Consider the following 14,222-nt stretch of genomic DNA (forward strand, 5'->3'; position numbering starts at 1 on the left):
GCCCCTAGTCTTATCTCCCATGCACTCATCATCCCAGCAGCCTATCTGTGCAGGTTCTTCCCTGCCTCAGACCCCTTCTGTGATTCCTCTGTCTGAAGGGATGAAGTCCAAGTTCCTTAATGAGGCTCCCTTTGATATGACCTTTCCACCTTTACAGCCTCTCCTCTAGCCACTCGCTGCCTCAAACTATCTGCTGCACAGAGGTTGGCCTGCCCGCAGAGTCGACTTCATCTTGAAATTTTTCATTTTGTAACAAGGGGCCATGCATTTCCATTTTGCACTGGACCTCACAAATTACGTTGCCCGTCCAGCCTGCCTGTTGTTGCTTGCACCCCTCTTGCAGTTTGTGGCCACCTAAGCTTTGTCTCTGTGGTCTCCTCCATCTAAAACTCCTCTTCCCACATCACCCAGCTATCTTCAGCTGTTCGTTTAGACTCCATGTTGGTGTTCTCTTTGGGACGTGTCACTAATCCTCCTCCTTCCCCTTCCCTGCCCTAATCGCCCAACACGTTGCAGGTGCTCAACCATGTCTATTCGAGAAACTTAATGAGAAGGCAAAGCATGACAAGTGCCACAAGAGACCTGTACACTGCTCTGGATGGTAAAGTGACGCAAGAAGGGAAGAAGGCATTTGCAACGGCCTCCTAGATCGGCGCTAGGACCTCGCCAGCAGACACCTCAATCCGCACGGAAAGGAACCAGTGCCCGCCTGGGGAAGCAGCTGCCAAGCTGGGCTCTCGGGCGCCGCCTGCCGCAATCGCACGGCCGCTGCAGCGCACCCCCTCCAGTCCCCGGCCGTGAGCCCGCCTCGCATCTCCGATTGGCTGTCTCCATTCTCCCGCCCCTCCCGAGCTCAGCCATTCGGAGACTTGGGGTGGGCGGGGCTGGAGGCCTGAGTGGAGCGTATACCCTGATTGGCTGTACGGAAGGCGGCGACGTGGCCGAAGAGGCCCGTTTGTGTCTAAACTGAAGCTCCACCACAACGCCACCGGATTGGTGGTAGGGCGGGGCGGGCCAGAGTCTCCGGCCTGAAGCGGAAGTGGAGGAAAGATGGAGGTGTGGGGACAGGAGCTGGGTGTGCTGGGGACTGGCCGTGGACCCCTAACCTATGTCCCCGGTCTCCCTCCGGGCGCGGCTAAACCCAGCCCATCGCTGTGGCCTTGTTCTGGCCCTGCAGGGTGGTGGTTGGGACCGTGAAATGAGCGCGCGAGTGGCTCGTCCTCTGTCCGCGCTCACGCTCCCCTCCCCACCGTGTTTCCCGCCAGGACCATCAGCACGTGCCCATCGACATCCAGACCAGCAAGCTGCTCGGTAGGAGGGGGCGCCACCGCGCAGCTGGCTCTCGGGGGGAGGCCTGTTCGTTGCCCCCTGTGTCCAACAGCTGGGAGCTCTGACGCTTGAAAGCCCTGGTCGAGGTGCTGACCACTGGCTTCGTTCTACGCCCCATGTGTGGCCAGACCCGCTTCCCTGAGAGCGGCCGGAAGGAACCATATGTAGAGTCTGACCTGTGTTTTCTCCTTTAATAACATATGTTATCGTATCATTCAGGGACAAGATAAATGACTCGCTTTAAAAACAGTCAACCACGGCTGGGCACGGTGGCTCATGCCTGTAATCCCAGCACTTTGGGAGGCCGAGGCTGGCGAATCACTGAGGTCGAGAGTTCGAGACCAGCCTCACCAACATGGAGAAACCTTGTCTCCATGTCTCCATGACTAAAAATACACACACACACACACACACACACACACACAGAATTAGCCGGACTTGGTGGCACATGCCTGTAATCCCAGCTACTCGGGAGGTTGAGGCGGGAGAATCGCTTGAACCCAGGAGGCAGATGTTGCGGTGAGCCGAGATCTCACCATTGCGCTCCAGCCTGGGCAACAAGAACGAAACTCCGTCTCAAAAATAAAACAAAAAACAGTCAACCACTAAGTGGCACATTTGGAACTTAAGTCTGTCTGACCCACTGTCCATGCCCTTTGCATTAGGCCAGGAAAAAAAAACAAAAAACGCACCCCTCATTTAAAAATCTTCCACCTCCCACTTGATTTTAGGAGGAAGAGAGACCTAAGACCCAGTTGGAAATGAAGACCTTTTAGTGTCCAGGCCATCTCCAGGTTGTCTGTATGGGGCCTACATGGTTCCTCCCCAGTTCATAGTCAGGGAAGGCCTCTTCGTCTGATCACACAGCTCCTGGCATTGTAAAATGCTTATTGGATTCATGGATTTGATGCCAGTCTTGTCCTTAAGATGGTATCTGTTTGACTACCCCAGTCCATTGCTTCTAGTTCTGTGACATCAACATAATTTTTCTTTCTGAAAACTTTACAGGAATATAGCAGAGGGAGTATAACTGATACTAGTGTGGGACCCCAGTGTTTGACTGGTTGGCAGAGTACAGGTTCTGAATTCACCACTCTGTGGGGCCATTTAGTCTGTCCTGCTTGGTGGCCATGAGGGGCTTCTTTAGCCTCCCTTCAGATTTGTACTGGCCCTTCAGTCCATGTGCAGTCTTGCTGTGTGAGCTTGTTCTTGGTCATGAAAAGGACCAATAAAATGACCACCATTCATTGAGGGTTTGTTTTGTACCAGGTGCCGTTTTAGGCACTTAACATGATAAAAATGATCACTATGATTTTTTGAGTCCTTGCCATGTCTTAGGCACACTGTTCAGTGTTTTACCTGCATTCCCTTTTCTAGTCAGTGTCTTATTATTCCCCATTTTACATGTGGGAAAACTGAGGCACAGAATAGTAGACTTGCTCAAGAAACTTGATAACGATAACTAGAACCCAGGACCATCTGACCACAAAGCTCAGCTCTTGGCTCTCACTGAGGAAATATGCATGGCTCTGAAGCCACAAATCTGGGCCCAGATTTTGAGAGGTCAGTCCCATTGGTATTCACATGTACAGGATGGTACTTCACTGTTCACAATAGAGTCATGTTATCTAGTCCTTAGGGCGCTGTAGGTATTAGGGGCTTTGCAGCTGTTCATTCATCTGGTACTTGGCATAACCATCTTGCATTTTCCATTGTCATGGTTAATCCCAGCCCTGAGGAAAAGGAAGTTGAGCAGCATCCTCTGTCAGGAAGAAAGATTTAATTACCCATAGAAGCAAAAATATTATGGGGAATTGAGAATGGTCAAAAGTGGCACTTTCATGTCAGGACCAATTGAAACTTTGTGTTATCCCTGTGTTGAGGCAATTGCTCTATAAAAATCACACTGCTAATGAAGTCAGAGTGTCAGAGCCTGTATAGCCCCAGGCATCTCTTTGGGCTTGTCTTTATTCCCATCTTTCCAGAACCCCATACTTTATTAATCAATGTAAAGACAACTTTAAGACTAATTTCAGTGTATTTCACTCCCATTAGTGAAGGAATTTTGGTGATGTGAATGGGAATACTCCAATTTGGGTGCTTCTCACGTAGATTGGCTGGTGGACAGAAGGCACTGCAGCCTGAAATGGCAGAGTCTGGTGCTGACGATCCGAGAGAAGATCAATGCTGCCATCCAGGACATGCCAGAGAGCGAAGAAATCGCCCAGCTGCTGTCTGGGTCCTGTGAGTGCTTAGGGGCTGTCACTGGAGTCCCTTCTTTGCTGAGGTAGTATGTATCAGCTGAGCTACTCCCTTGTTATGTAGACACCAGAGCTGGCCTTTAGAGAGGGAGCGATTTTTATTTGAGGTATAGATGCTGGCTTCTTCCACTATGATATGATGAAGGGAAAAGCTACACACTAAAGTTACTGGCAGTATATTATACATGAATCAGCCACCTGCAGTGCCCAGAGTATGTGAGGAAGATATTTTAGTTCTCAAAATCCTGTCTCTTGCACTCTAGACATTCACTACTTTCACTGCCTAAGAATTGTGGACCTTCTCAAAGGCACAGAGGCCTCCACGAAAAATATTTTTGGCCGATACTCTTCACAGCGGATGAAGGCAAGTGTGGGCCAAGGGCTGGTAGTATGTGCCTGGGGACATCCAGTCCAAGGAGTCATAGCCTGTGTTGTCTCTCTGAGGCTCCAGTGGAGATGCCTACATAGAATATTTCCTGAACTTTTGCTCTGTCTCTATAGCTTATTCCAAAGTGGATCCTATCCCTGAGTTTAATTTTCAAACCCACTGCTTTAGGGATCGCCTGCACTCTTAAAGTGGGTGGTCCAGCCAGCAGAGTTGAAAGGACAAGGAGTTTGTGTTTGATGTAACATGAAGGCTGGGAAAACTTCCCCTGTTTAGGGATTGAACTGGGACGTGGCTGTTGAGTGCTTTTCTGGCTTAACATCGTCTTTCTGTTCTTACTCAGGATTGGCAGGAGATTATAGCCCTGTATGAGAAGGACAACACCTACTTAGGTAAAGTGGCCTAGCCTGGGAGCCCCGGTCTCCATGGGGAAGCCCACTCTCAGAGTTCTGAGATAACAGGCTTATAGGAGGCACAGTCTGTGAGTGGGAAGAGACTGGAGTGTAGATGTTGCCTATTTGTAGGTGGTAAAATCAGTTGTTTTTGATGGAATTGATTTTCCCACCTACAAATTGATTTTCCACTGGGTGGAGTGCTGGGGGAAGGAAGAGGTTCAGGCCGGTAGTGGGCATTCGCCGTGCCTCAGCGAGCAGGCGTGTGTGGGTCCTTCACCACTCACCTCTTGGTAAGCGGGAGTGTGCTGCCCCCACCCCCACCCCCGCACCCCCATTCTACACAAGACAGAAGAGGCACAGGTTTTCCTGGGAGCAATATCAAGTGCCTGAGAGAGAGCAACTAAAGGACTAACTGTGTTTGGGTTGGGTTTAGTATAAATAATAATGATGGCTAATATTTACTGAGCATCTACTAAACGCAAGGAATTGTGCTTGGTGTGTCATCTGGATTCTCTCTTGCATCTTCGTGATAAATGTTATTGTCGCTGTTTTACAGATGAGGGTTGGATTAGAGGGGTTAAATAACTTGTCTTAGGCTCCACAGCTGGGAACAGGCGGGGCTGGGAAGCTGACCTCATGCTCTTCACTACCACAAAGCGGGTGTGTGCATGCTGGGGCCTGCCTGCCTCATAGAGGGGTGTCCTGGGCTGAATTTCCTGGGCCCTTCTCAGTGGAACTCTCTAGCCTCCTGGTTCGGAATGTCAACTATGAGATCCCTTCACTGAAGAAGCAGATTGCCAAGTGCCAGCAGCTGCAGCAAGAATACAGCCGCAAGGAGGAGGAGTGCCAGGCAGGGGCTGCTGAGATGCGGGAGCAGTTCTACCACTCCTGCAAGCAGTATGGCATCACGGTGAGCGGCGGCAGCCTCTTCGCAGCCAGAGGACACCTGGGCCCCTGCTTGTCTTCCTCTGACCCCGTCCGACCCCTCAGCCCGGTTGCGTCCTCTTTGGGCCAGTGTCTGTCTTTTCTTCGGTCTTTGGATGTTTTCTTCAATCTGTTGGACTCCACCTCTCACCACTTCTGTCTCACTCCCCATCTTCTCCCCTCTGTAGGGTGAAAATGTCCGAGGAGAACTGCTGGCCCTGGTGAAGGACCTGCCAAGTCAGCTGGCTGAGATTGGGGCAGCGGCTCAGCAGTCCCTGGGGGAAGCCATCGACGTGTACCAGGCCTCTGTGGGGTTTGTGTGTGACAGGTAAAGAGGCCTCAGCTTCTGCTGGTGGGCGTGCTTTGCCTGTGTTCCCCAGCTCATGTCCCTTCTCCAGTTGTCTTTTTCCCATATAACATTTGAACTCTTTTTACACACCTGAACCTGTGGGGGCCTTGCCCATTTCACCATGTGGCCCAGGCCAAAGGCCAGTGTTGGCCTCATGCATGGTCTGCAGGAGAGTCAGTTGTGTGCTCTGTTGAAGCCCCACAGAAGAGGTGTTGCCAATGCTGCGGTTCGTGCAGAAGCGGGGAAACTCAACGGTGTATGAGTGGAGAACAGGGACAGAGCCCTCTGTGGTGGAGCGACCCCACCTCGAGGAACTTCCTGAGCAGATAGCAGAGGATGCGGTAAGATGGGCCTTGTGATGAGCTATGGGAGTGTAGTGGGAGCTGCTTGTCCCCTCCCCACCCCCAACAGCCCAACCCAAGACCCAGAGGGAAGAAAGGGGATTTGTGTGAGAATGACTGTAAGTAGAAGGGCCCAGGAGGCCCTTCTACTTTATTTTTCTGAGTATAGGTGAGTGAGTGCCACAGAGGTTTTGCAAGGTGGTTCACTTTGAACTGGGAGCCTCCATCATATGAGCTCTCTGAAGATGGGCTTTCTTTGGGGGAGCTTAGAGGCCACTGCATTTGAACAGTGTGCTCTCTACAGAAGCAGCTGAGGCCTTTGGGAAGGCAGCCCCACCCTTCTTTTAAAATTAATTTATTTTGGAGACTGGGCCTTGCTCTGTTGCCCAGGCTGGAGTGCGGTGGCATGATCTCAGCTGACTGCAACCTCTGCCTCTCAGCCTCAAGCGATCCTCCCAAGTCAGCCTCCCAAGAAGCTGGGATTACAGTCATGTGCCACCACTCCTAGCTAATTTTTTATTAACATCTTTGTAGGGATAGGGTTTTGCCATATTACCCAGGCTGGTCTCAAACTCCTGGGCTCAAACAATCTGCTCTCCTCGGCCTGCCAAAGTGCAGGGGTTACAGACATGAGCCACCACACCTGGCCCTTTTTAAATCCATCTTTCATGAGCTAACACTCTTTCCCTTTCCAGATTGACTGGGGCGACTTTGGGGTAGAGGCGGTGTCTGAGGGGACTGACTCTGGTATCTCTGCCGAGGCTGCTGGAATCGACTGGGGTGTCTTCCTGGAATCAGATTCAAAGGTGAGGAGGCCTTCTCAGTCTGTCTCTCTCTGATCACTACTCTAACCATCAGAAAAGTGTCATTTGTGTCTGTAAAGGCATCACTTGAAGTTCATAGCTCTAAGACCAGGTATAGTCCAAGGGAGGCAGAGTTTCACACCTCACATGTCAGGGTTTTGTTTTGTTTTTTTGAGGCAGAGTCTCATTCTGCCCCTCAGGCTGGAGTGCAGTGGCGCAATCTCGGCTCACTGCAACTTCCGCCTCCCGAGTTCAAGTAATTCTCCTGCCTTAGCCTCCCAAGTAGCTGGGATTATAGGCGCCCACCACCACACCCTGCTAATTTTTGTATTTTGTTTGTTTGTTTTTTGAGACAGTCTCACTCTGTCGCCTAGGCTGGAGTGCAGTGGTGCGATCTCGGCTCACTATAAGCTGTGCCTCCCAGGTTCACGCCATTCTCCTGCCTCAGCCTCCTGAGTAGCTGGGACTACAGGCGCCCACCACACCCTGCTAATTTTTTTGTATTTTTAGTAGAGACGGGGTTTCACCGTGTTGGCCAGGATGGTCTTGATCTCCTGACCTCGTGATCCACCCACCTCAGCCTCCCAAAGTGCTGGGATTATAGGCGTGAGCCACCGCGCCCGGCTAATTTTTGTATGTTTGATAGAGTTGGGGTTTCGCCATGTTGGCCATGCTGGTAACTCCTGACCTCAGGTGATCCACCTGCCTCGGCCTCCGGAGGTGCTGGGATTACAGGCGTGAGCCACTGCACCCAGCCCATGTCAAAGTTAAATTTTGGTGTCCTTTTTCATGCCTGGTGTCTGGTTCAGGATGTAGGGGTATAGGCAGGTGGGAACATTACAGAGCAGGGATGATGGGCCCTACTGCCATCTTTGCCACCTAAGTCAGGGTTGCAAGTCCTTCGTAGAGTTGGAATGTGCAGCCATTGACATCATCAAGGGCTTTGGTTTATTCTGGCTCCTTGGCTCAAGAAAATTCTCCCACCATTGCTGTGGTTCTTTGCTCTCCTTCCAGGACCCTGGAGGTGATGGGATAGACTGGGGTGACGATGCTGTTGCTTTGCAGATCACAGTGCTGGAAGCAGGAACCCAGGGTAAGTGCACCATCCCCTGCAGCCCTGGCAAAAGTGGGGTGCTCAAGGGCCCACAGGTGTCTAGAAACAGAAAAAAATGCAGCACTAAGATAAGGCTTCTCGCATGTTTAACTGTTTCTCAAAACCTTGATGAGGATGTGAGTTGAGGGGGACCAAGAGAGGTTCTTTTTTTTTTTTTTTCTGAGACAGAGTTTCTCTCTTGTTGCCCAGGCTGGAGTGCAGTGGCATATCAGCTCACCGCAACCTCCACCTCCTGGGTTCAAGCAATTCTCCTGCCTCAGCCTCCCAAGTAGCTGGGATTACAGGCATACACCACCATACTCGGCTAATTTTATATTTTTTTAGTAGAGATAGGGTTTCTCCATGTTGGTCAGGCTGGTCTCAAACTCCTGACCTCAGGTGATCCACCTGCCTTGGCCTCCCAAATGCTGGGATTACAGGTGTGAGCCACTGCGCCTGGCCCAAGAGAGGTTCTTAAAAGTTGAGAGCTTAGAAACTCTCAACTTTTTAGAGACCAAATGTGGGCCAGCTGTTATGGTACGAGGGTGCTAGGGGGGTTAGGGGGCACTGGAGTGTGACGTGACCCCCACGCCAGCAGCCGAGAAGATGTAGTAGTGTCTGAGCCACTAGAGGGCGGTGCAGGATGAAACTTTACTTCCTGCCATCCACCAGAACAGAGAGCCGGCCTTTCTACCCCTCTGAACCCAGCTCTAGTCCTTCTCTCAGGCTGGGGGTTGAAAAGTGGTACCTGATTAGAGCTGAGACACCTGGGACAAGGTAGCCTTCTCCCTTGGATTGGAACAGGAAGTGGCTTTAGCGCAGTGAGTCTGTCCGTATTAATCCTCCAGGGCTTCTCATACTTGAGGGTCTTTTCCTTCTCCAGTCCTCTGATCCTTTATCACTTCTCTGTCTCTCTTCCTGGCAGCTCCAGAAGGTGTTGCCAGGGGCCCAGATGCTCTGACACTTCTTGAGTACACTGAGACCCGGAATCAGTTCCTTGATGAGCTCATGGAGGTACTGTCATCTCTGGGAGATGCAGGGGGAGGCATGGCACCAGCACAGGTGGCCTCACTCCGGACGCCTGACCTGACCCTCCTGTTTGTGTGAAGGGTGTGAGTGCTTTCTGTGTCCTGCAGCAGGAACCTCACATATTAGATTCCTCCCGTTCATCCAGTTACTTATCAGGTACCTCCTAGGCACCTGGCAGTGTCTTAGGCACCAGAACTTAGGTGGTGAATAAGACAGTTAAAGTCCTTGACCTCATGGAGCTTATATTCTAATGGGGAATGCAGACTGGAAGAAGATAAATAAAATTTGCAGGATGCTAGATGCTACTAAATGCCACAGAGAAAAAGAAAGCAGGGAAGGATGAGGAGATGTTGCGAAGGGCTATAGTTTTGTATCTGGTGGTCAGGGAAGGCCTCATTGAGAAGGTGACCTGTAATCAAGACTGCAGGCAGTGCAGAGAGAACCACGCAGATGTCTGGCAGAAGGGCTTCCCAGGCAGAGAGAGCAACTGCAGAGGTCCCGAGGTGGGAGCAGGCCTTGCACAGTTGACCAGCAACATGGAGGCTCGTGTGGCTGAGGAGGGAGAGCTGGTGGGTAGTAGAAGAGCTCAGAGATACAGCATCTGAACTTTGGTTTGCCTCTTAGTGAACTGGGAAGCTGTTGGAGGTTTCGAGCAGGTTAGGAACATGATCTCATTTACATTTAAGCACGATCCATGTGGCTGAGGTGTTGAGCAGCCCAGCGTAAGGAGCCAGCGTTCTTGGACCTTTGTTGTAGGGCTGGGAGGATGGGGTCCTGTCTTTGTTAATCTCTGTATCTGTTCGCTTCCCAGTAGCCTGCTGGTTCAGAGAGCCTCCTGAAAGTTCTGTCCTCACCCAGTTCTCTCCTCTTTCTGCCCAGAGGCTCCTCCCGGCTTCGAGGGGAGAGGACAAAAGATATCTGTCAAGTTTTAATGGCAGAGTAGGATTGATAAGATAATGTGACTAGCTCTTGTATTCTTTTCAGCCTTGCCTTAATCCGGTGCTTCTCAAACATGTGTTTCTGTTCCCTGAATCTCATTCCTCCCATGGAGACAAAATAAATACCTTCCCTGGGCAGAGAGAACCCTTTGAGTCTCTGTATTCTCAGTTATCTGATCCCAGGCTGGGAGAAAGGACAGAGGTCCGGGGTTAGGCTGAGAAAGGAGTGGGGGACTGAAGAGTGACAGCAGTCTCTCCGAGCGCGTACAGTGTTCAGAGAAAATAACCCTCCTTACCCAGAGTCTAGCCCTCATGTCTCATTTTTGCATTTCGAGTAGGCTTAGATTCTGAGTTCTTTTTTCAGTTTGAACCAATTTATCTTTCTTCTTTCTTCCTTTTTTTTAAAAAAAGAGTTTCTCTGTCGCCCAGTTGAGTGCAGTGGAGCAATCATAGCTCACTGTAACCTCGAACTCCTGGGCTCAAGTGATCCTCCTGCCTCAGCCTCCTGAGTAGCTGGGACTACAGGCATGCACTACCATGTTTGGCTAATTTTTAAAATTTTTGTGGAGACAGGGTCTCACTATTTCCCAGGCAGGTCTTGAAATCCTGGCCTCACGTGATCCTCCCACCTCGGCCTTCCACAGTGCTGGAATTGCAAGTGTGAGCCATCATGTACAGCCTGAACCAATTTTTCTTCTGTCCTCAGCTTGAGATCTTCTTAGCCCAGAGAGCAGTGGAGTTGAGTGAGGAGGCAGACGTCCTGTCTGTGAGCCAGTTCCAGCTGGCTCCTGCCATCCTGCAGGGCCAGACCAAAGAGAAGATGGTTACCATGGTGTCAGTGCTGGATAATCTGATAGGCAAGCTCACCAATCTTCAGCTGCAACACCTGTTTATGATCCTGGCCTCACCAAGGTCTGGCTTCCCCTTGATGCAAGGCTCTGCCATCTTGAGCAGCTCTGCTTCCTTGTATTCCTCCTCTTGTTCCATGACCCCTTAGACCCCATCCCTGCCTCCTGGCCATTGCCATCCACTGGGGATAGGGGTTCTCTTTGGGGCAAGAGGGGGTGGTTTGATATATACAGGAAGAATCTGCTTGCTTCCTGAGTAGGACAGGGGAACTGGGAGTGGGTTTTCCTTAAAAGGAAGGAAAGGGTTTAAGGATATGAGGGTAAGCGGCCAATTGAGGGTTTGGTTTCCGAGCCTCTCACCTCCCCAGCACCTGAATGGGAATGCTCAGGGTGCACAGCTACCCCAGCACTCACCTGAGTGCCCCGCACAGGTATGTGGACCGAGTGACTGAATTCCTCCAGCAAAAGCTGAAGCAGTCCCAGCTGCTGGCTTTGAAGAAAGAGCTGATGGTGCAGAAGCAGCAGGAGGCACTTGGGGAGCAGGCGGCTCTGGAGCCTAAGCTGGACCTGCTGCTGGAGAAGACCAAGGAGCTGCAGAAGCTGGTGAGATGAGAAAGGGAGGCCTGCCGGTGGGAGGACTCCCAATCTGTGCAGAGCGAGGCCCTGAACACCCCTGCTTCCGCCCACTTGGTATCACTATTTCAGATTGAAGCTGACATCTCCAAGAGGTACAGCGGGCGCCCTGTGAACCTGATGGGAACCTCTCTGTGACACCCTCCGTGTTCTTGCCTGCCCATCTTCTCAGCCTTTGGGATGAAGATGATAGCCAGGGCTAATATTTTGAGGCCCTTCAAGGCAAAAGACCAGGCCGACTGGAAGATGGAAAGCCACAGGAAGGAAGCGGTACCTGATGGTGATCTTGGCATTCTTCATGTTCTCTCCAAGAAGCTGTGGTGATTGGCCCTGTGGCCTGGCAGGCAAAAACCACAGCTTCTCCTTCTAGTTAGTATAGCAGACTTAATAAAAGAGGAAAAAAAACTCTTGCTTCAGTACTGACAGTTCCTTATGCTGCTTCTCTGAGCCTGCAGTTGAGGCTCCACACCCGTTTTTGTGGGGTTCTTGATCCTGTGGGCTCCCTGGGCCATCAACTGTCACTGTGGATCCCCAAGTTGAGGACTTTTCCTCTTTGCTTCTGGTGATAAGGAGGACCCCAGACCTACAAATGGTTCAGCTGGGGGCTCTGGGATGGCTGTGTGTGGGCCCCTTTCCATGACCAGGCCCAGGCTGCCCAACTCAGGCCAGAAGCCCAGGGGGAGCAGTCAAGCAGCAGCCTTGGAGCCGGCAAAGCTGTATTTTCCTTTTAATCACAGCTTACCTCCAGGCAGAGGGAAAATGCGGTTTGGGGAGGAAGGGTCCGATAAACAAGGTGGAGACAGGAGCTGTCACCTTCCCTGGCTGCCTGTCCACTTACTGCCCATAACTGCCCGCTCTGTGATCGGATAGAGCCCACCCCAGAGTAGCAGCCCTCTCCCAAGCCACCTACCCATCCCCATTGCCCAGGAAGGGTAGGGGTTGGGGGTGGCCGGCAATTCGATTTTAATTTCATAGCAGAGCAGTTGATTCATGGCTCTTTGTCGCTGGCGTTGACTCCCGTAATGACTTTCCATCAAAATGAAAAGTGGAGTGACACCACTCATTATTCCTGCTGCTTGTTATCTCAGTTCTGGGGAGGGCCGCCCCCTCCCTGCTGCCTTTCAGCCGCCCTGGACAGTGAGTGATGGCCCCTATTAATCACCGACCCCGCGGACTCCGGCGGACACACACTATCCAAAGGAGAGAGAGATAAGGCAGCATGAACTGCTCTAAGCCGTTCCTATCAATTAATGTCAGCCCACCACTTCCCCCCAATCTTTGCCTGGTCACCTCCTTTTGGGGGATCAGGGGCCGAAATGAGAAGTCCAAGAATTGAAAAAGGAAAAATACTGGTGTTGAACGTGGAGGTAAGACTCCGCAGACTAGCAGGGTATAGAAGAAGTGAGTGGACTGCACTCTGGCCTCAGAGCTCAGGAGGGAGGCTCTTGGCCTAGGGAACTGCCTGCTGCTCTTGGTCCCTCTCCCTCTGGGAGAATGCCTGCTAGCTCCTGCCCCACCTGTTCCGCTGCTGGCTCCGTTGGCCGTCTGGCTGGCCTCTTGCAGTAGCAGTCAGTTCACTGAGGCATGCTACCCTTGCCCACTCTAATGTCTCTTGCCCAGTCACCAGCTGTTATGCAGACTCCCTTGCTTACAGCAGTGGAGCTTTAGGGAGAAGCCCCATGGAGCAGGTGACCGTGGCAGGCCGGGTTCAGGCCTCCAAAGCTTCTGCCCCTGCCCTTGCAGATGAGCACCTGATCTGCTTTCCTAGCCCCGCCTAAGGTTGGCGAGGGGAAGTAGTACTCGCCGAGGTTTGGCTATTTTTCCAGGAATGGAAGTGGGTTTAGAGTTTTCTCAGCCAATTTTGGTCCCCTTGGTAAGCAATGTGGTTAGACGACTGTTCTGGATCGGAGATACTAGGTGATTGCTTAAAAGGTGACATCAAGGCCCACCCTGATCCCTAGGCTGAGGCAAGTGGTTTCATAAAAGCTTTTAACCCCATAACATTGGGTTTGTTCTCCAGAATCTTCAGCCTCCCTTTCCTTTGCCCCCGCCTGCTTCCTGGGCCCAGTCCTCCTGGCCATGCCGAAGACAACGAAGGGGCCCACCTGGCTGGTTCTCCCTGGGCAAGAGCAGCTCTGTGTCTTTTAGGTCTGCCTCCGACTTCCCTGAGCTTCACTGGTTGTATTTGGGTTCCTGCTTGTGAATCTTAGAACGCCCTCAGAAGTCGTTGTAGGGACAGAATGAGTTAAGATATGCAGAGCTCTTAGAATGCTGCCTGGTGCGGAGGAGGCTCTTGCTGGACACGTGTGAGCTCTTATTTTTGGTCTGGGGAACCATGATGAGGACTCTCCATCCTAGAGGTGAGGGGCTTTAGGGGAGCTTGAGACCAAGTTTCAAGCAGTCAGGTTTCCAGTGTTGCTAAAAACAATTCAGGGAAAGAGGGGAGCAGTGCACCAAGATTACACCCTCAGAATCCTTAGTTTGGTGTGAATTATACGGCCAAGAGCACACTATACTTTTGTGTTGACTTTTATCCCACCTCTTTCCAGAGAGGATTTAAGGCAACGCCTCTCACTACTTGGCTAAGACACCTCACCCAGCTTCAGATAAGGAAGCAGCGAGTCACCTTCTAAAATTCTCTGCTTGCTAAATCCAGCCACGGCTCAGCCCCACTCACTGCCTCTCTGCCCAAACACTGCCTCTCTTCCTGCATTAGCCCTACCGTGTCCTCTCCGGTGTGCTTCTCTTTATGGACCACAAAAGTGGGATCCCTTTGCACTGCAGCCTGCTGTGGCTGACTGTGAACATGGGATAAATGGAGTGCTGAGGCTCGTTCATCTGGGTCCCAGCGGTCCACCCTCTGTGCCCCTCTAAGGACCTGCCAGGATCGTGGG

The 14,222-nt window shown here is 51.6% G+C and overlaps 1 protein-coding gene across 1 annotated transcript; it reads left to right on the plus strand.

The window, feature by feature from the left end:
- The first annotated feature begins 864 nt into the window (after positions 1-864).
- CDK5RAP3 (CDK5 regulatory subunit associated protein 3) lies at positions 865-11,744 on the plus strand. Its single transcript, XM_033183313.1, has 14 exons — positions 865-1,056; positions 1,266-1,311; positions 3,442-3,573; positions 3,854-3,954; positions 4,319-4,367; positions 5,102-5,280; positions 5,483-5,622; positions 5,840-5,984; positions 6,680-6,790; positions 7,802-7,880; positions 8,806-8,894; positions 10,554-10,759; positions 11,127-11,298; positions 11,401-11,744. The coding sequence occupies exons 1-14, from the start codon at positions 1,051-1,053 to the stop codon at positions 11,464-11,466; spliced, it is 1,521 nt and encodes a 506-aa protein (XP_033039204.1). The 5' UTR covers positions 865-1,050; the 3' UTR covers positions 11,467-11,744.
- Positions 11,745-14,222: the final 2,478 nt, after the last annotated feature.

Source organism: Trachypithecus francoisi, unplaced genomic scaffold (genome assembly GCF_009764315.1).
Source record: "Trachypithecus francoisi isolate TF-2019V2 unplaced genomic scaffold, Tfra_2.0 Lachesis_group20, whole genome shotgun sequence".
In the NCBI taxonomy this organism is placed as follows: Eukaryota; Metazoa; Chordata; class Mammalia; order Primates; family Cercopithecidae; genus Trachypithecus; species Trachypithecus francoisi.

Coding starts and splice junctions, on each gene's coding strand:
- CDK5RAP3 (XM_033183313.1), top strand. Junction 1,312..3,441: donor CCAGACCAGCAAGCTGCTCG/GTAGGAGGGGGC, acceptor CTTCTCACGTAG/ATTGGCTGGTGGACAGAAGG. Junction 10,760..11,126: donor ATGATCCTGGCCTCACCAAG/GTCTGGCTTCCC, acceptor TGCCCCGCACAG/GTATGTGGACCGAGTGACTG.